Below are 18,422 nucleotides of genomic sequence, written 5' to 3'. Positions count from 1 at the left end.
TGCCGATCAGGGCCCCGGACTGGCTGCCTGTCAAATCCTGTCTGTCCACCAACTTGCGTCACGAGGCTTGCTGGGGAAACCCAGGAAGACACAAGGGTCTGCAAAAAAAAAAACAAAAAAAAAAAAAACAAAAAAAAAAAAAACAAAGATAAAAAAGTAATCATAAATTGTTTGCTTCTGGTCTCTTCCAGCATACCTACTACCGTATCGTTTTTGCCCCCTAACTCCGTATGCTTACTGATCCTAGGCCCCTCTCCTTCGCGCGCGTCATGTGGGAAGCAGGCAAGGTAGGGAAGAATCAGGGGCATTGGCTTTTGTTTTTTGATGTCGTGCGCGCCACAAAGATGGGGAGGCGATTCTTTGCTGGGTGTACGTAGACCGCCACGAACTAGGCTCCCATTGCCCAAAGGCCACTTTGTATCGCCCCTCCGGCTGAGGCGATGCGTCGGAGTGTAATTGCAAACTCCAAAACCGACTGAACAGATATTTCTAATCGGATTTCGTGAGATCCCCTTGTCATACTGTATCATGTTATCTATAAATTCAAAGTGTGGACCGGGACATGACAGACTCGTTCTTAATTAGGTGTAGTAAAACATCGCAGACCACGGAGAATCGACCTTAATTAGTCACAGCCTAGGTTGCTTGCTTGCCTGCCGACCTGAACACAACTACCGTGAAGGGCAAAGTGCCAGAGCTGGAGAAACAAAAAATGAAATAAAAAACAAAGTCGCCCTTCCATCCGATTACTCCATACAGATACAACCCCAAGTTGCGTCGTGGTGTCCACTATAATCTGCATACCGTAGTTGGGGGTCCCCTCGGTTCTCCTCCTCCACACGCACGCAAACCAGACCGCCGGAAGCTGCAGTCCGCCAACCTAGATCGCCAGCATAATTGCGTAGCCTCGCTTTCTGCCTGCCTGCAATCTGTTAGCGTTAGCTCCGCTCGACTTCCCGCGTACCCTGGTCAGTCTGAACCGCTGCTCGCCCCACTCTCGATTAACACTGGCCAATGGCTGAGCCCGATAGTACAGCACAAGTCCCCGCCGCCCCTCCTCCAGCCGAACCAGGTGCCATCATCAGCTGCTCACCCGTCCACTTACTTCCTCCATATCCGCCTCTTCAGTTCCCGAGCATCCCTCCCTCCCTCTCTTCAACTCCCTCAGGTCTGACCGACTTGCCCGCAGTGACTACTTGTTAACAGAGAAACAAAAGTGCATATCAGTCTACGAGGCTGGTCGAGTCTAATTCCTGGAGAATTTGACTTAATTTTCCTCACAGACTCATTGATCAACGCCCAGAGAAGCTCGGTTGTGTTTTAGCCTTCTTGGTCGGGACAAGCTGCCTGCCTGCCTGGTTAGTCCTGCCCCTACTTTCCTACCGCCCTTCCTGCCTCTTGCTCTCCACACTGAAACGCTCCCCCGCACGTGCTGTTGGCCTAGCATCCATTCAAGTGCCGACGTCCTTTTGTCTTTGCCCGATCTTCATGTTTCCTTTCCAACAACCCCCAAAAAAAACTGACTGATTGATTTCCATCATCAACCAACAGTTTATCAATCATAAATATGGCGTCGTCTTCGTCGTCGGGTCCCGACACGATCATCAACCTCAAGGTCAGCTTCGATGGAGTTGTCAAGAAGGTGAAACTTCCTCTGCGTGACCTCGCTGCGAGCACGCTGGCAAACAAGGTACGTGACACACATTATCTGGCTTCACCGTTTGTTCAGAATGTCATCATCTACGGGAATCCAGACTGTGACGATTGGTATAACTGGGTTGTTGGCCGTCTAAACTCAATCACAACGCGTGGTGGATAACAATGTCTTGCTGGCTTTTGCATTTGTCGAACCCTATAAATTATCCACGTTCAACCGGTTTTGTAGAATTCGAGGTAGTCGCTAATGTCTTCTACAGCTGCACGAGACCCTCTCCCTTCATCCCGACAACACGTATCTCATCGAGCGTTATTCCGACTCGGCGGCATCTTACGTGGTGCTCGATCCCGCTTATCCCGCAGTCTTCAAGCAGCTGTACCGCGCCGCCAAGGCGAAGCAGAAGCTCAAGTTGAGGATTACCACTCTCAACAAGGACACCGTTGCTGAGAAGAAAGATGAACTCTCACCTCCTCCTCGCAACGCCCGCTCAGTAACTGTTGAGGACGTACCAGAGGCCGTGCCACAGCCAACGGCCACAACTTCTGCACCCAAGCCCGCCGAGGTCATGGCTTCGTCTATCGAGAAGACCGTCTGCGACTACAAGGCATTCATGAGCGGCCAAGGAGAGCGGATCACTGTCTCGGAGCCCTATCTGGACCCTCTTGAGGCTTTGGCCCGCAAGATCAACTCAGTTGCGTTGTCTTCGGAGACAACCCAGATAAAGACCGCAGAGATCCCAACTGTGGAAAAGAAGACCACTCCCCCGCCGCCTCCGAAGCCCACGGCGCTGTCACAGCTCTCCCACTCTCGCATGCCATTTGCAGTCTACTGCAACAGCTGCGACAAGACGATTCCCGATGTTCACTACCACTGCTCTACCTGCGATGAGGGTGACTTTGATCTTTGCCAAGCTTGCATTGATATGGGCATTTCATGCCACGGCGAGGGCCACTGGCTCATCAAGCGTATGATTCGGGATGGTGCTATTGTTACCAGCACCACTTCACGCCAAGCTCCCAAGCCCCCGACCGAGAGCAACAAGTCGGCTCCTCGTTGTGCCAGGACCCCCTTGTCCCAGGCAGTGCAGACTTGCCCCGCAATGCCAGCAGCGAGGAAGGTGTCCAAGTGCCCTGCTACTGCTACTGCTACTGCTGTTGCTACTCACCCTGCTCCACGGGTTGTGCCCCTGTTCCGCAACTACCTATACCAAAACGCCCGGACTTGCAACAACTGCGTGCAGGAGTTCCCCGAGGCTGAGTTTCTCCACTGCACTACTTGCGCCGATTTTGACCTTTGCAAGCCATGCTTCATCAAGGATGCCCATGGTCACCACCCTCGTCACGGCTTCATCCCGGCTGTTGAGGGTACCGCAACTGACAGTGAGGTCTCTTGCCGCCTGGCTCCTGGCCGCAACGAGAAGCACAATGCAATCTGTGATGGATGTGACAAGGTATGTGAAGTAAAAGCCCGTATATCTCGTGCCATCATGTTTGAAACATACGAGCTAACTAGCTTCGCAATTTCTAGTACATCAACGGCATCCGCCACAAGTGCCTCGACTGTCCCGACTGGGACTACTGCTCAGGCTGCGTCGTCAACGCTGGCTTTGTCCATCCGAAGCACCGCTTTGTGCCTATCTACGAGCCTCTGCGTGACGTGACTGCTCGCACTGCTAACCTGCCCGTCCACTTTGGCATCCACTGTGATGGACCTCTTTGCCAGGCGGGAACACCCCGTTTCATCGTTGGCGACAGGTACAAGTGTGCCGTATGCCATGATACCGACTTTTGCGAGAGGTGCGAGGCCAGCCCTGCCTCGACCCACAACAAGACTCACCCCTTGATCAAGTTCAAGACTCCGGTTCGCAATGTCAACGTGACAACGACCGGAGAGCATGAGAATGGAACCAAGCTCCCCCAGATGGGAGACCGCCCGCGCCCTACGTCGCAGCCAGCGGAGCCCAAGTTCACCAGGACGACCATTGCGCCCTCAACCGTCAGGACTGTGGTGAACGTGCAGCCTGCTCCTGCTCCTGCTCCTAGCACTATCTCTATCCCACCGCAGGTGGAAAAGACCCCCACGCCACCAGTGTCGCAGCCCCAGCCAGCTCTGCGACCATCTGAGTACTGTGCGGTGTATGAGAGCGACACTATCGCTGATGGCACTGTTATGGAGCCAAACCACATCTTTGAGCAGACTTGGGTTCTCCGGAATGCAGGCAGGCACCCTTGGCCCGCAGGATGCCGTCTCAAGTACATTGGTGGCGACTACATGGGTCATGTCGACTCCAAGCGTCCTGCTGCCGTGCCTGAGCTGATTTCAGCATCTGAGTCGACCGTCTGCTACGCGCCTCTGGCTCCTGGCCAGTCCTTTTCTTTCACAGTTCTTCTGCGTACTCCTCCACGGGACGGCAAGGTCATCTCCTACTGGCGACTTACGACCCCTGAGGGTCTGAAGTTTGGCCACCGTCTGTGGTGTGATGTTGAGGTCAAGACTCCTGCTCCTGTCAAGGAGGCTCCTCCTGCTGTCAAGGAGGAGCCCAAGGAGGTTAAGGCAGAGGAACCGATCAAGGAGGAGAAGAAGCTCGAGGGCAGCCAAATGATCTTCCCCAAGCTTGAGAAGGAGTCACCTGTCGCTAGCATCCACCAGGATTCTTCAGCTGTCACCCAGTCGGCACCATCCGAGGTTGACAATCATGCTGACGATTTCGAGGATTGCAACGATGACGAGTGGTCTGAGGAGGGATTTATGACCGACGAGGAGTACGACATTCTTGATGCTTCTGATGAGGAGTTTGTTGACGAGAAGTCGAACAAGAAATGAGTTGATTCTCGACGCCGTCGCGGAAAATAACAGCACGACCACGGACGGTGCATCGAAAGTTTACGGCAATCAATGGCGGTCAATTATGCTCATTTGTCGAGCAAGCTTGACTTGGCGCACAGAGGCTGAACAAACGGGAATCGTGATAGGATTGCCATTGATCAACCTGTGTTTGTTTTCTTAAACTGTATTTTTCTATTATGCTGGATATTGGTGGAGTTCCTATGGCTTCTATTTCCTTCGGTTATTTTCACTGCCCCGCCAGATATTTGGGGGCGGACGACCAATATTCTCTCACTTGCACAATGTGTTTTTTTTTTGGCCATCGGATGATGCTACTTCCTTACCAGATTGACTACTGAAGGCACATCCTCAGGAGGATTAGCGATACAAGCTATTAAACCTCTTATTCGTTCCTTGATTTCATGTCATGTGTTTACTGTCTATTTGTCCTGTGATTAAGTCGTCTTGTTTTAGTAGTCGTAAGTACTGAAATTGAAATACTTGGCTGAGAAAAAATATATTTCTCGCTTGATTTATATGCAAATACACCATCTCAGTCGAATGTGACCTTTTTACCCTGGGGTGCGACGGCTGCACCAGTGAGCCTGGCAACATTAATGTCGGTATGGTAACTGAGTGAGCCTCCTCCGCTCTTCTCCGCGCTGTCCCCTCCTGCAGACTCTGCATTACTCCTCGGCGGGCCTCTGCCTCCGGCTCCAGGTCCCTTCCGGCCAGTCTTTGGTGCGTCTTTCCCGAACCGCTTCTTATACCTAGTCTGATCGTCCTCGGCAAGCTGTATGGTGAGCGGTCTGCCCTTGAGTTTGTTGACCCACCACTTACGCGTCTTTGTCTTTTCTGAGCCGGCGGCCGGCTTCCGCCTCTTTGTCTTCTTTTCAGCAGCATCCTCATCGTCGTCATCGTCGTCGTCATCGTCCTTGACCTTGTCGTCGTTGTCCTCGCCGTCGTCGCTCATAAAGTCCTCCTCGGTCTCGACGGCCTCTTTGATCTTAACAAAGCCCTTGACGGCCCAGTCGCAGGCGGCCGAGTCGGCGAAGCGCACCCAGCCGTAGCCCTTGCACTTGCCCGAGTCCTCAAATGTGGCGACCTTGGCCCACTCAATGGTGCCACACTTTTCAAACTGCCAGCGGAGCGTCTCCTCGGTCGCGTCGTAGGGGAGGTTGCCGACGTAGATCTTTTTCGTGTTGGTGCTGGGGGCTGCTGCTGTAGCGCCGGCGGCAGCCCCTGCCTTGCTGCCAGGTTTTGTCTCGTCTGCACCATCGGCGGTGGCGGCGGGAGCGGGAGCAGGCCGGCCCTCAAAGGACTTGGAGTCCTTGATCAGCAGCTTGCGGCCGCCGTAGTCTGACTCGGACAGGGCGATGGCGGCGATGCAGGCGTCGTAGGCGGCAAAGTCGACGTAGGCAAAGCCCTTGTTATCCCGCCTCTCGGACCCGGGCTTCTTGTCCTTGGACAGCGGCAGGTTGACGCGCGTGATGGCGTCCTCGGTGATGGAGCCGCCCGAGTTCTCGACCAGCCACTTGAAGACATCGGCGCGCGTGGCCGTGAAGGGCAGGTTACCGATCCAGACTCCATAGTTGGAGCGCTCCTTCTTGCCGCCCGACGACCTTAGCTGCTCGGGGAGGTTCGCCGCGTCCGAGTCGTCGTCGTCGGCTTCCAGGTCCGCCCGGTCGTCCCGCTTCTTCTTGGACGCGGGCTTCGGCAGCGGCTTGCCCTTCTTCAGGGCACGGCGGGCGCGCTTGCTGGGTGGTTCCGGCGCGGATAGGTCCACTGCGATCTCGTCCTCTGGGTCCGTGGTCGGCTTGCGCTTCTTGTTACTAGTGGGTTCCGGGGTTGAGGCGCGGGATGAGGCGGGGGATGAGCCCGGTGAGCTCGGTGGCTCGGCGGTTTTCTTGGTCGGCATTTTCGAATTGAAAGCTGGGTTTGTTCCTTCTTTTTTTCAAGTGTGCGAGTATGCAAATACCTCTTCAATGTGTATCTTTGGTGGTTGAAGGCACCACTCCTAATGATGTTTCTAGGCGGAACTACTATACTTGCCCGCTCCCCACTCGACTTTTTTTTTCTGCCTCTAGGGGTTGCGATAAGAGATAAGAGCCGATAAAGGAAGCCGGGGGCCCTGTGTCAGGGGTTTGCGTGGTGGGTCTGGCGCTAGTGGTGAATTGAACGAGCAACTCGGACGGCCTCCCGAGGTTGTTTGTAAAACAGAATTCAGCCATTCGCTGAACGTCTCATCCAACCTGTGTTTGATCAGGCTATCAGTGAGTTAACTCCAGGCCTGTGGAGAGAATTGACCCTGAAATGAGTCTAACATACAGTAGATAGCAGGGTCAAAAGAGTGCCTTGTTTTTATTCTGTTTTGTCTTTTTGAATTAGTTTGCACGCTGTAGTAGCAGAGATAAGCCATGGCTTCAAACAGGTAGGCATGAACATGTGTAAAATCATGCTGTTACCAAATCTCCCTTTGACGATTGGACCTTTGGACTCGAATCTGACCTCACAGACCAGTTAATATCGTCTTTGTTGGCGCCGGCGCCGTGGGCTGCTTTTATGCCTCGAGACTTCACCACGTAAGCTAAAGCTCTACCAGTCCAGCTCGCAACTTTGGCTGACGTATTACCTTCCATATAGCCCAAAGAGAACGTCAATGTCTCTCTCATCGCCAGATCCAACTACCCAGTCCTAGTTCGCTCTGGCGTGCGCATGCTCACACACTCATTTGGGGATTATACTTTTGTGCCAGCAGCTGTCTACTCATCAGTCTCGGCTGCCTCTCCCACAGCAGCAGATCAATCATCTTCAGCAGGGGCCCAGCCACCCAAGGAGGGATGGGACTATGTCATTGTCACCACCAAGGCCTTGCCAGACCGTGTCGATGACGCGGCTACCATTGCACCACTCGTCACTCCCGGGAAGACGTGCATAGTACTCATCCAGAACGGCGTAGGCGTCGAGGCACCCTACCGGTCCAGGTTCCCCAGCAACCCCATCGTCAGCGCCGTCACCGTGGTCAGCGCCGAGCTCGTTGATCCGGGCACAGTCCGCCAGAACCGCTGGACACGCCTCTACCTGGGCCCCTACGTCAACTCAGCCTCATACTCGGACGACGCCGAGGGTAAATCCGGCTCCAGTCAGATCACCACCGAAATGGGCCGCAAACTCGGAGATGCGGGCTCTGCATGCGTCATGGCCTTGACTGACTGGTGGACGAGGCTGGGGAGCATAAAGGACGTTGAGTCGCACGCAGGCGACGAGCTAGGTCTGCAGACGGTGCGGTGGCACAAGCTCGTCATCAACGCGGCCTTCAACCCGTCCTCGGTCCTCAGCGGCGGCCGCAATAACGCCCACATGGCCACAGACCCGGAGCTGCGGCGGCACCTGCGCGGCATCATGGATGAGATCTTCGCCGCCGCCCCGCGCGTCCTGGGTCGCCCTTTCCCTCCGGACCTGGCGGCGCCCGAAAAGATCTTGGCCAGCAACGAGCGCAACAAGGGCTCCAAGGGCCCCAGCATGCTGCTCGACTGGCAGGCCGGGCGACCGCTCGAGCTCGAGGTCATCGTCGGCAATCCGGTCCGCATCGCAAGGGCCAAGGGCGTCGAGATGCCGAGGCTGCAGAGCGTGTATGCGCTGCTGAAGAGCATGCAGGATGCGAGGGATCAAGCCAAGGCGAGCGGTCAGGACAGGGGGAAATTGTAAGCCTTGGACTAAGGCGGTATATGTATGGCCATAAAGACATTGAGTCCATGCAAGGAAGGGTACGATCAATATGCTGCAGTCATTATAATATCCCTACCTGTATATAAATCTAGCGTTACTATAGAAAAGAAAAGAATTCTCGAATGGCCACATGTATATGATATCCTGCCCCCTTGTGGCTTTAGACTATCTAGTCACTATGACAACTGCGAGGATGATGCCCTAGGTGTATTGCTCCTATTCACCAGCCTTCGGGATTGCTCACCGCCGAGACCTTATCAAAAGTGTTTAGCCGATAGCGATCATAGGGAGGTTGGGGACGGATCGCGGCATCGACAGGGTAACGAACTCGGAAATGTAGCGGCTATCAGGGGGTATTGCAGCACCTCAGATTACAGAGTAGCAACCCGTACCTAGTACAGCCTCACTTTACAGAGTTTAGTCTGCATGCAGCTCTCTTGAGCCAAGCAGGAGATAACCCGCCCTGATCATCCCACTTGACCGACAGGGACGAGAAGAATAATTAAAGGTGAACAAGGAAAAAACCAGCTACAAGCAAGCATGTTGCTCACCGTAGACTTTTTTCTACGCTTCACCGATGCGACTCGACATTAGACAAGGCGTTGACCGCCTATATCAAACCCTTGTAGCCATTAATGGGGGCTGGACAACTGGCGGAAAGAGAGCTTTCCCCGCGATTGTCAAGGGTTTTTTTTTTCTGGGTTGCGTAGGGTTCCCTGGTGAACGGGTGGACGGGTGGACGGGTGGACGGGGGGCGGCGCACCTGGGCACGGACAGGGGGTGTTTCGTGAACCTACTGGACTTGAGTAGACAGAGCTGACTGACAAGAATAGCCGCCGATTGGGGAAAAAATAGGTACGAAGTTTGAAAAGCGGTTTTTGAAGGCGTGTCGTCCGAGGTCGGATGGTTGGTTTGGCTTCGCTTACCCTCTTCCTGGGTTGACAACAAAGGCGGCCTCACGTATCATGGTAGTCTGAAAGTCTCTGATTCTTTCCAGAGCCATTAGCGCATGCCCTACCCGCTCTGACGCATACTGACAAGGCCCGTCTCCAGGGCAGACAGTGGAGAGTTGCCATACGTAGAAGAGGCCAGGCCGCCCGACAGCTAGGCCGTTGTGGATTATGGATGTATTGGATCCAATCCCAATGTCAATTCATGTCGGTTGTGCTTGTACGAGCTGTGCTGTGTTGTGCTGTGCTTTGCTGTCCTTCTGCTGCACATGCAGTCTCGTGCATAGCTTCAAAACGCGTCTTGAAATAATCTTGTTTGCATTTGGTTTCGGGTTTCCCTTTTTTTTCAAGGATTGAATTTACCAGAGCTAACAGAAACCCGGTGCAAAACGTGATAAAAAAAATATCCGAACTTCTGGTTCCGTCTTCCGTCAGTCTTAATCGGGTAGCTAGATCGTTTCTAGTGTGTGCATAAAATGTGCAGGTGGACAAACCTTCCTTGCGAAATTCGAATGCTTAGTTTGCATGGCCAGTGGATGACATGCGGATAGACATAAAATTTGCAGAGCGGCCTGGCGAAATGGGTTTGGACCTCAGCTGACGGACTTTGGAGGTCCACTAATACAATGCGGGACCCCTGCTGCTGTCACAGAAGGACACCGCAAACCCCCCTGTCGTATTACGTCGACTGTACTGAATCCATCTCCACTCCGACTGTACAGGCGGAGCGGCGCAAAAGGCCAGCGCCACGATTGGATTCTGAGGGAATCTGCTGCGGGTTGAATGATTTGATCTACGAAGTTTTTTTTTTTATCTATTTTTTTATCTGCATTTTTTTAAACCGTCTTCTTTTTCTTCCCCTCTGCGCCGCTTTGTTTATCTCTTGCTAGAAACTCGACATCCATTCGAACCGTTCCAAACGCCATCCTTTAATAAAGACGAGACGAGTCACCAGCGCGCCACGACATATTTCTTATTTGCTATTGCACATCATCAAACCAACGATTTGGTCATTGCTTTTCACCGGCCACCACCGGCCCCGCAGTCATCAAACATCGAGCTCGCCGATAGCCAACATAACAGCTTTACCAAACCCGTTGTATCGCGTTAAAACTTCCATATAGCAGCTTGTCAGGATGGGAACATACACGTTCAAGTGGTGAGTAAACTTTGGTCATGACTACTGCCCATCAATGGTGTTTGGTTTTTGGTTGTCTTGTCACGACATGAAACGGTGTGGCAGACAGCTATCGAGCACTCGTGTGCCACGCGGAATCGTAATGCGCAAGCTACGGAGTACATTCGGAGAGAAAAATAGGAGGAATTACAGAAAGAAAGAAAGGAGAAAAAAAAAAGGAAATGAAAAAAGCAAGGGCGTCCGGCAACATCGGAGTCTCGAGTTGAGCTCCATGGCGGCAGGAGCGACTGGCTAATTGGATGGATGGATGGATCGCTGATGATTTTCCCGTTGAAATTACGACACAGGCCCAACGCTGGCGAGAGCGTCTTTGTGACAGGCACCTTTGACGAGTGGAAAAAGACGGTCCAGTTGGACAAGGTTGGCGACAATTTCGAAAAGACCGTGACGCTCCCCGAGACCACTGAAAAGATTTATTACAAGGTTAGCTCCGATTTGTTTATTTCTTCTGCTCTGTCACCACCAATCCGTCAACATCCTTTCGGCATGTCAAAGCATTCATCTTTTGATGCGTCGCGACCCCTCCCGCCATCATCTGTTTGCATTTACTCCATACTGCACCAAATTGTTCCCGTGGCCCCGGCTTCTGCGTTTATCCCGGCGATTTTGCAGTCATTCTCGGAGCTCTCCACAAGCCACAGAACCAAAGCTCGTAGCTTTCCCTCGGCCTACCTTGTTCCACCATGTTTTGAGGCGGCGCCGCGGCTATGCTGCCACTAGCAATTTGAACTGGGCCCAAGCTGGGATTTACCATATTGTTTCTTATGCGGCCTGGATTCACAAGCAACCTTACCCCCTCCCCCCAGTTCCTCTCGTGATTGGCCCATTCATCTCTTTGGGGTCCATTCACTTTCGCTTGACCTGTTATACCCGCTAGTTCTCGCAATGGAGAAGCTCCCCCCGTCACTTCGCGCGCACGCCCATATGCGCACTATGATGCAACCCCGGCTCCCCGCTCGGTGCTCTGGCCTGGCAGGTAATCAGTAGCCGGACACGAGCAACAGGTGCAGCACGCTGGTGAGATCAGGTAACAATTCAATCCTACCTTGATTGTCCACCTGCCCTGGTCCGAGCAAGATACGGGATGCTCGGGGGAGTCTAGTCTAGTCTAGGCCTTTCATCGGGCGTCATTGCTCACTCGCCTGCCTGGCTTGTTGTTGTCACCACGCCTTTGCTGCCGGGGTGCACAAGTACAAAGAACGTCCCACGCACCAAATTAGTACCTCCATCGTCTCCGTCCGCGATCATTTCCCCTCCCCTCATTTAGCTTCCATTGCCCCAGCCACCCCCTGTACTGCACATTCGAACAAAGTCCAGTCTCGACCTAGGACATTTGACCAGCGTGACCTTGAGATCGCTGAAGCTTCCTTGCTAATTCAATCCCTCCTTCAATCGGTCCAGTTTGTTGTCGACGGCCAGTGGACTGTCAACCAGGCTGCTCCGAAAGAAAACGACGCAAGCGGCATCGAGAACAACGTACTCACCCCCGAAGACATCATCAAGAGCGCACCAGCAGAGGCCGCCATCATCAACTCCGTCGCCCCTGAAGCCACTACCGTTGCCTTGGCCGCCGACGCTCCTTTGGAAAAGAAGGAGGACAAAGCACCCGCAGCCGAAACAGAAGGAGAAATGTCCAAGGATTCCAAGGACTCGCCTGTTCCAGGCGCTTTCCCCGAGACACCAGCAGCAGAGTTGGAGAAGGAGGTCAAGATTAGCCCGCTCCCTGCTTCTGACGGCGCCGTAAACCCCATCAAGCTTGCACCTGGTGAGAAGATTCCCGAAGAGTTCAAGACCGCCGATATCAACGCAAATGTCAAGCTTGATCCCGAGTCATACGAGAAGGCCGACACCCTCCCCGGCGTCTCTACTACTCTGCCTCCTGTCAGCAGCACCATGATTCCCGAGTCGAGCTTGCCTGTCGCCGCCGCAAACGATGTCACCGTCAGCTCGGTTGGCCCCGAGTCAACAACCGTTGCTTTGGCTGCCGAGGTGCCCCTGGAGCCCAAGGCCCCCGCAATCGTCAAGGAGAGCCAGGAGAAGGCTGGTGTCGACCCTGAGGCCAGCGCCGTCAGCGAAGAGATCAAGGAGAAGAATGAGGTTGAGGCTGAGCTTCTGAGCAAGGTGCCTGAGGCCCCTGCGACCTCTGAGGGTACCGCCGGCAAGGGTACCGAGAAGTCTGAGAATGACAAGACCCTCGCTGAGACTGCGGCTGCTACCGCTGCTGGTGTTTTGAGTGCTGCCGTCGCTGCCAAGGACAGCGCGGTTGACCAGGCAACCGCCGCCGCTGCACAGCTGCCCGACTCGGTCAAGCAAAGCCTCCCTGCCTCTGTGCAGAGCGCAATTGCGCCGGCTGCTCAGGAGAGCGTGCGACAGGAAGTTTCACCCGAGGTCCCTGCCGAGGTCAAGGAGTCCATCAAGGAGGCCGGTGAAAGCCCGGAGGCGGCGGCCAACACGGCGGCTGTTGAGGAGAAGAAGAAGATTGAGGCCGAGCTTCTGAAGGAGGTTGCACCTGCCCCTGCCGTTGGGGAAGAGTCGAAGAAGGTCGAGGAGAAGGCAGCTGAGACGACAGACAAGGCTGAAGAGGCCAAGCCTGCGACCAACGGCTCTTCGGAGCCAACTACCAAGGTCGTCAAGGAGCCTGAACCCACAGCAACCAAGGCGCCTGAGACGCCGACCAAGAAGACCGAGACTCCGAGCACGGCCGCCTCTGGGGACAGCCCGGCGACAGCCGAGAAGAAGAAGAAGAACCGGTTCAGCACCATCATTAGCAAGGTCAAGAGCAAGCTGTCCAGCAAGGATTCCAAGTAATCAAGCAACTTGAAAAAAAAACAAAGGTAGAAACAGGGTGGTGGTAATTTGGCAACACTTGCACGTCAGGCGCATGCGCGAAATGTTTAATACGTTGGATTGTATAGACGGGATTGGGTGGTTGTGGCCATGCGCAGTATACCTTTTTCATCGACTTGATCCTCACGCCTCTTGCTTGGGTCTTACTTTTTTTCTTTGCTTTTTCACATGTTGTTTTGCTCTTTTTTTTCATGTTTTCTGCTTGTTTTCATTTGGTCATGATATCCCACTGTTACGCGTCTAATTGAGACTGTTGTGAGGCTATACAAACTTGCGAGCTCATGTAGTTTTGCTGAGACTTGTCTAGACTCGCGAACAAGCATCTGTGTACCATAGAGTCATCGTCACTCGCTGCTATACTTGTTAGTCAGAAACAATCCGTTTCTAGCATTGCCTGATTGAATACTGTCGCCATCCATTGAGGGTGTATATGGGTCAAAGTAGATTCTACTGTTGAGAACAGTCACAATAAGGAAAAAAAAACCGCCACAGAAAATATCAGAGTCCTGTGCACATACAGTATGCTTGAATGGATAGGCTCAAACACCTGTAAAAGAGCCATACTCTGTATGGCTCGCTGTATGGCAATCAATTCCGACTTGAATAGGCAGGACGCGGAGCTACAAGACATCATACCGTGCGAATAACGGGAGATCAGAGCTCTGCCTGCTCCAACCAATCCATGCAATCAATCACGTGGTAGAGCTAGTCTTCTGTCTAGGAGGCAGTGACTATCAACACCCAGCTAGCTCAAAAGGATTTACCGTGAATACAAACTTTGGCACTGTATTGTTTGCCCCGCCGTTTGATCTCGACTCCCCTGCCTTACCTAACGAAGTTGGACCTAGACTCGCCTCGCCCCCTTTCATCATCGCTTTATCAATTGTCAGTTACAGCTTGGTCTTCACTCATCTCCAAGTCCAATGCTTTAGCGAATCACAACTACCCCTAGCTCATCAGCGGCTTTTCCTACCCTCGTGTGAGCTGGTCTCGATTGCTCTCATTGCGGGTTATTTTGTATCGGTCCTGTATACGGATCTCAAGATAATCGGCACTCGCCGCCATGAACTCGGCTTCCGGCCTGGGAAAGCAGCCCCCCTCCAACCCGACTGCTCCACCTCAAGCTCATTCATCGGCAACACCCTCGAACGCAGCGAGCTCCGAGCCCGGACGCAGACCTATTCAAATTCCACAGCCAGCGGCTGCTCCCAGAAAGGGGCAGGGCCACAAGAAGCAGCACCGGAATTCGCGGCGACCCCTGACGCGTGACGAAATCCACGAACTCGACGATGACGACATGGCCGAGCTACGAGCCGTCCGCAACGCATCCAGCAGGAGGGGCCAGACCTCGATAACGCACCTACTCGATTACACCCTGCCGCCACGTCCCTACTCAGAATACCGCTCTCACCACCACTCATCCTCCAGGTCGTACCGCCGAAATCCCACCTGGGGCCCCGGGTCGGGCCATCATGCCGGGGACAAAGCTCGCTACGTGCACGCCAACTACCGATTCGTCGTCTCGCCCAGGGGTGACTATCGGAAGCAGGCTGCCAATGCCGACGAGCGTCTCGAGTGGGGCGACGTCCTGCAGGTCATTGCCTCGTCGGAGTCGCAGTCCACTCAGTGCCCGATCTGCCTGTCGGAGCCGGTGGCACCACGCATGGCTAAGTGCGGGCACATTTTCTGCCTGCCATGCATATTGAGATTCATGCACTCGTCTTCAAGCGACGACGTAGCTACGCCCGGGACTGGGGCGGACAGGCGACCTAAATGGAAGAAGTGCCCCATATGCGAGGATAGCATCTACATCTACGAGGTCAGACCGGTGCGGTTCTATGCTGGTCAGGAGAGCCCATTGCCGCGGCCGGGAGATGATGTGATTCTGCGGCTCATGGTGCGGCAGTCGGGCTCAACGCTTGCCTTACCCAAAGGAACGAGCCTAGACATCCTGAACGTCGGCCAGGATGTTCCGTGGCATTTTGCTGCCAATATCATGGACTATGCCCGTATCATCAAAGGGACAGGACAATACATGTCTGAGCAGTACGACGAGGAGATTGCAGCCTTGCTGCTGCAGGAGAAGGAGGACGAGCTCATGTTCCATCAGGATAATGAGTGGACGCAGCGCGCCATCAAGAGCATCAATGGTGCCAAGGAAAAAGTTGCGGAGCTGGGCGGACCGGAAGCTGCCTTGACTTCGCCAAGCGATGGTGGGTCTGGTTCCCAGAAACGGGAACCTGACTTTCACTTTTACACTTCGCAGCCACATCTCTACCTTTCGCCACTTGATATACGGATTCTTAAGACCCAATTTGGCACCTTTTCATCGTTCCCGTCGACGTTTCTACCACGGGTCGAGCACATCTCGACGGGCCATGCTTTGGACGAAGAGACACGGAACCGAGCCAAGTACCTTGGCCACCTGCCTCTTGGGTGCAACATATCGTTCCTCGAGTGCGATTGGACCGACATTGTGCCGGCCGAGATCCTGGAAAGGTACTCGACTGAGATTGAGCGACGGCGTAAGCGCAACCGCGACAAGGCGGCGCAGGAAGAACGAGAGCGGCAGCAGGCAGATCGGCTTGAGGCGGCGGCGATGCGCGGCGCGAGGCGGACACTGATGATGCCGGCGACGGAAGAAGAGGTTAGGATCAGATTCGGTGGCGAGCAGGTGGTCAACCCAGACGACTTCATACCGCTGGGTGGATCGACGCCACCTAACCCGCGCAAGGGGTTCGCACAACTTGCGGGAGTTTCGACTAGTCCGTCATCGTCAAGAACGGTGTGGGGTACGCCAGCTCTGCCACCGTCTTCGTCACTGGATGAGGCGTCGGCTTCGGTACCGCAGCGGCCGTTAGACGATGGCTGGCTTAAGGACGACGTCTTCCTGGAAAGCTTAAGCGCCGCCGATGTAGCTGCGCAGATGGCAGCTTTGGGTGTGGATGACGGCAGCGCGGGACCTGCGGTAGGGTCCAGCAATAACAGTGGTGCTGCTGCTGGTGGCGGCGGAGCGAAGAAGAAGAAGAAGCAAAAGATTACACTGATGAGCACGGGTGGACGTCGGGGTAATTGAACTGGCCAGAGGTGGGAGCCGTGGTTGTAGGGACTACCTATAACCTTTTCTTTCTTCTTCACTTACCCCGCTTGTTTTATATGGTCAGGTTTTAAGTCTACAGCGTTTTCTTCTTCCTCCCTTTTTTTATTCCAAAATATTCTACAAATCGGTTGGGTATAAAACTCTTACTACTGTCTATTTCCAAATACTGACAGACAGGCTTTTATGGTGACTTTGAAAGATTTGGAGTCTTCAAGACTGCGTTGTTTGAATCGGAGTTTTGCACCATACACAGGCAATCAGCGCAGGCGGACCCGGACTTTGTACTTTGACAAAGAAGACTCACCTGGCCGCTTGAGAGCACCATCAAGACAAGAAAAGTCTCAGGTGGGCAAAGGAATTATATGCGTAAACATGACTTGATAGGTCAATTCGCTTCAGTTCTAAGCGGCCCCCCTGGCAGCCGCACCCTAACCTTGGCGTGTTTTTTCCTGGCTCTTTTTTCAGCCTTACCAACTTCTGCATCCTTACGGAAGATTTAAGTTGTCGTGGTTGTAGTGGGAATTCAGGGTGGGTGTGTATTTTCTCAGCACACCTAGAAAGAACTGTCAAGTAAAAAAAAAAAAAAAAACCTGGGGCGCACATGTCGCAACATCGGCGGTTGTGTTTCCCGAAAAGGCTCAATGTTAAGCGCCAGGTTTCTTGTCCCCTTTTTTTCTCGCTATCGCCCCCTGATGTTCCTTTGAGAAATGATACATTTGAGGCAGCAAAGGGTGGGCTGAGGTAGGGTGAGATCGGTCACCTCTTCTTTTCTATGTGGCCCGAGTTCGATAAAAACCAAATGTTGCAAGCTCTGCCTTTCGACGAATGCTGTTTTTTTTTTTTTTTTTTTTTTTTTTTTTCTCTTCTTCGTCAGCCATGGCGCTCGCCAGTCTCTGAGATGTGGTGTATTCCTTCATAGCATTATACCTGCTACTATCATGGTCTTTCGCTAGCAGCAGGCCAACGGAATTAAAAAGGCCGGAGTTGCGCTGTGAAAGTTGAACAGGTATGGGTTGTCGGTTTGGTGTTGATAAGTCTCAGGCAATGAGATTTGTATCTTTGCAGTGAAAAGTTAACCTCTGACTGCGTTTAATCATTTCTTGGTTAAAAGCCATCGTGCTTGGTGATGCCCTTCTTACCTTACCGCATTCGAATCCCGCTAAGTTGATATTGGTTAGAAATGACCAGTCGTCTCCATCGCATCCTCAATCTTATTCTCGCAATGCCTATTCAAATACACTCACCGGTTCTCCCAGAAGACTATGTCGGCTCACTAAAACCCGACCAAAAATGAAAACGTCAACAACCCCGACGTCGGCCTGCTCCTGGGCTGCGGCCAGATCGACCGGTCTTTTGGATGGCAGAACTTGCCCATGGATCGGGTGTACATGTACAACGTGGCCACGGACGCGCTCCTACTCGCAGCTGGCGTCGGGCGCGGCGGACGTTCCGCTGCCAAGGTCGCCGTTTTGTGCAGTTGCCACCAGAGGGTCGGGGTCGTCGTCGTCGTATGAGGTATTTGTGTTGGGGGGGGCGGAGAAGGCGCCGGTGGGGAGATGAGCGACGCCGATGTCTATGTGCTGCCGCGAGAAAGTAAACTGTTCAGACGACAAGACGCGCAAGCCCTTCTCCCACCTCTCATCAACGTCGCCAACCCCTGAAATGCCCAACCCCACCGACACCCCTTACAATCCCCGTGGCCGCCATAGCCGACGGAGTAGCCGGCGGCGGCGTCCTACTGGCGATATGCGCACTGGCGTTTATCCTGCGCTGACGCCGCCGGGGCCAAGGCAAACCAGATGGCGCCAAGGCGTAGCACAAAATGGACACCAGTAGCGGCGCAAGCGACAACGAGCATAACCCCGAAAAGCCAATCCTGGACTCTGCGCGATCCGTAAGGTTGCTCATGACGGCAGCACCGGATGGAATGGGGCTGGTACCGGGGGAGCTGCATGGCGGGAGCGTCCCCATAGAGTTGCAGGTGGTGGATGCGCGATAGAGATGCCTCATGGCAGCCCACAGCAGCAGCCGTGTGTCTGGGTTTATGAGCTTCCAGAAAAGTCACCCAGGCCTCAGTGGGACGGGAGAGGTACGGGAGCTGGGCGACAGGCTTAG

General features: G+C 53.8%; 6 protein-coding genes across 6 annotated transcripts; 4 read left to right on the top strand and 2 right to left on the bottom strand.

Annotated features, from left to right (window-relative positions):
• The first annotated feature begins 1,133 nt into the window (after positions 1–1,133).
• Positions 1,134–5,027, top strand: MGG_00984 (ZZ type zinc finger domain-containing protein). Its single transcript, XM_003717917.1, has 4 exons — positions 1,134–1,358; positions 1,445–1,690; positions 1,917–3,107; positions 3,185–5,027. Exons 2-4 carry the CDS (start codon positions 1,568–1,570, stop codon positions 4,478–4,480), a joined length of 2,610 nt encoding a protein of 869 aa, XP_003717965.1. The 5' UTR covers positions 1,134–1,358; positions 1,445–1,567; the 3' UTR covers positions 4,481–5,027.
• On the bottom strand, positions 4,883–6,527 carry MGG_00985 (uncharacterized protein). The gene has a single exon (XM_003717916.1). The coding sequence runs from the start codon at positions 6,399–6,401 to the stop codon at positions 5,037–5,039; it is 1,365 nt and encodes a 454-aa protein (XP_003717964.1). The 5' UTR covers positions 6,402–6,527; the 3' UTR covers positions 4,883–5,036.
• A 141-nt stretch (positions 6,528–6,668) lies between these two features.
• MGG_00986 (2-dehydropantoate 2-reductase) lies at positions 6,669–8,402 on the top strand. Its single transcript, XM_003717915.1, has 3 exons — positions 6,669–6,914; positions 6,999–7,065; positions 7,127–8,402. Exons 1-3 carry the CDS (start codon positions 6,901–6,903, stop codon positions 8,189–8,191), a joined length of 1,146 nt encoding a protein of 381 aa, XP_003717963.1. The 5' UTR covers positions 6,669–6,900; the 3' UTR covers positions 8,192–8,402.
• A 1,561-nt stretch (positions 8,403–9,963) lies between these two features.
• On the top strand, positions 9,964–13,675 carry MGG_00987 (uncharacterized protein). Its single transcript, XM_003717914.1, has 3 exons — positions 9,964–10,321; positions 10,648–10,783; positions 11,762–13,675. The coding sequence occupies exons 1-3, from the start codon at positions 10,299–10,301 to the stop codon at positions 13,166–13,168; spliced, it is 1,566 nt and encodes a 521-aa protein (XP_003717962.1). The 5' UTR covers positions 9,964–10,298; the 3' UTR covers positions 13,169–13,675.
• Positions 13,676–14,270: 595 nt separating this feature from the next.
• MGG_00988 (RING-15 protein) lies at positions 14,271–16,329 on the top strand (the record flags this gene model as incomplete). The annotated part of the gene is made up of 1 exon (XM_003717913.1): positions 14,271–16,329. One exon carries the CDS (start codon positions 14,271–14,273, stop codon positions 16,281–16,283), a length of 2,013 nt encoding a protein of 670 aa, XP_003717961.1. The 3' UTR covers positions 16,284–16,329.
• Positions 16,330–17,722: 1,393 nt separating this feature from the next.
• MGG_00989 (uncharacterized protein) lies at positions 17,723–18,317 on the bottom strand (the record flags this gene model as incomplete). Its single annotated transcript, XM_003717912.1, has 2 exons — positions 17,723–17,905; positions 17,997–18,317. 2 exons carry the CDS (start codon positions 18,315–18,317, stop codon positions 17,723–17,725), a joined length of 504 nt encoding a protein of 167 aa, XP_003717960.1.
• Between the last annotated feature and the right edge of the window lie 105 nt (positions 18,318–18,422).

The sequence above is a fragment of the Pyricularia oryzae genome, chromosome 5, assembly GCF_000002495.2.
Source record: "Pyricularia oryzae 70-15 chromosome 5, whole genome shotgun sequence".
In the NCBI taxonomy this organism is placed as follows: domain Eukaryota; kingdom Fungi; phylum Ascomycota; class Sordariomycetes; order Magnaporthales; family Pyriculariaceae; genus Pyricularia; species Pyricularia oryzae.
This window is presented reverse-complemented; position numbering and strand designations above follow the sequence as displayed.

Coding starts and splice junctions, on each gene's coding strand:
- MGG_00984 (XM_003717917.1), top strand. CDS start 1,568: ATGGCGTCGTCTTCGTCGTCGGGTCCCGACACGATCATCAACCTCAAG. Junction 1,691..1,916: donor CGAGCACGCTGGCAAACAAG/GTACGTGACACA, acceptor TGTCTTCTACAG/CTGCACGAGACCCTCTCCCT. Junction 3,108..3,184: donor TCTGTGATGGATGTGACAAG/GTATGTGAAGTA, acceptor CGCAATTTCTAG/TACATCAACGGCATCCGCCA.
- MGG_00986 (XM_003717915.1), top strand. Junction 7,066..7,126: donor ATGCCTCGAGACTTCACCAC/GTAAGCTAAAGC, acceptor CCTTCCATATAG/CCCAAAGAGAACGTCAATGT.
- MGG_00987 (XM_003717914.1), top strand. CDS start 10,299: ATGGGAACATACACGTTCAAGTG. Junction 10,322..10,647: donor GGAACATACACGTTCAAGTG/GTGAGTAAACTT, acceptor ATTACGACACAG/GCCCAACGCTGGCGAGAGCG. Junction 10,784..11,761: donor CTGAAAAGATTTATTACAAG/GTTAGCTCCGAT, acceptor CAATCGGTCCAG/TTTGTTGTCGACGGCCAGTG.
- MGG_00985 (XM_003717916.1), bottom strand. CDS start 6,401: ATGCCGACCAAGAAAACCGCCGAGCCACCGAGCTCACCGGGCTCATCC.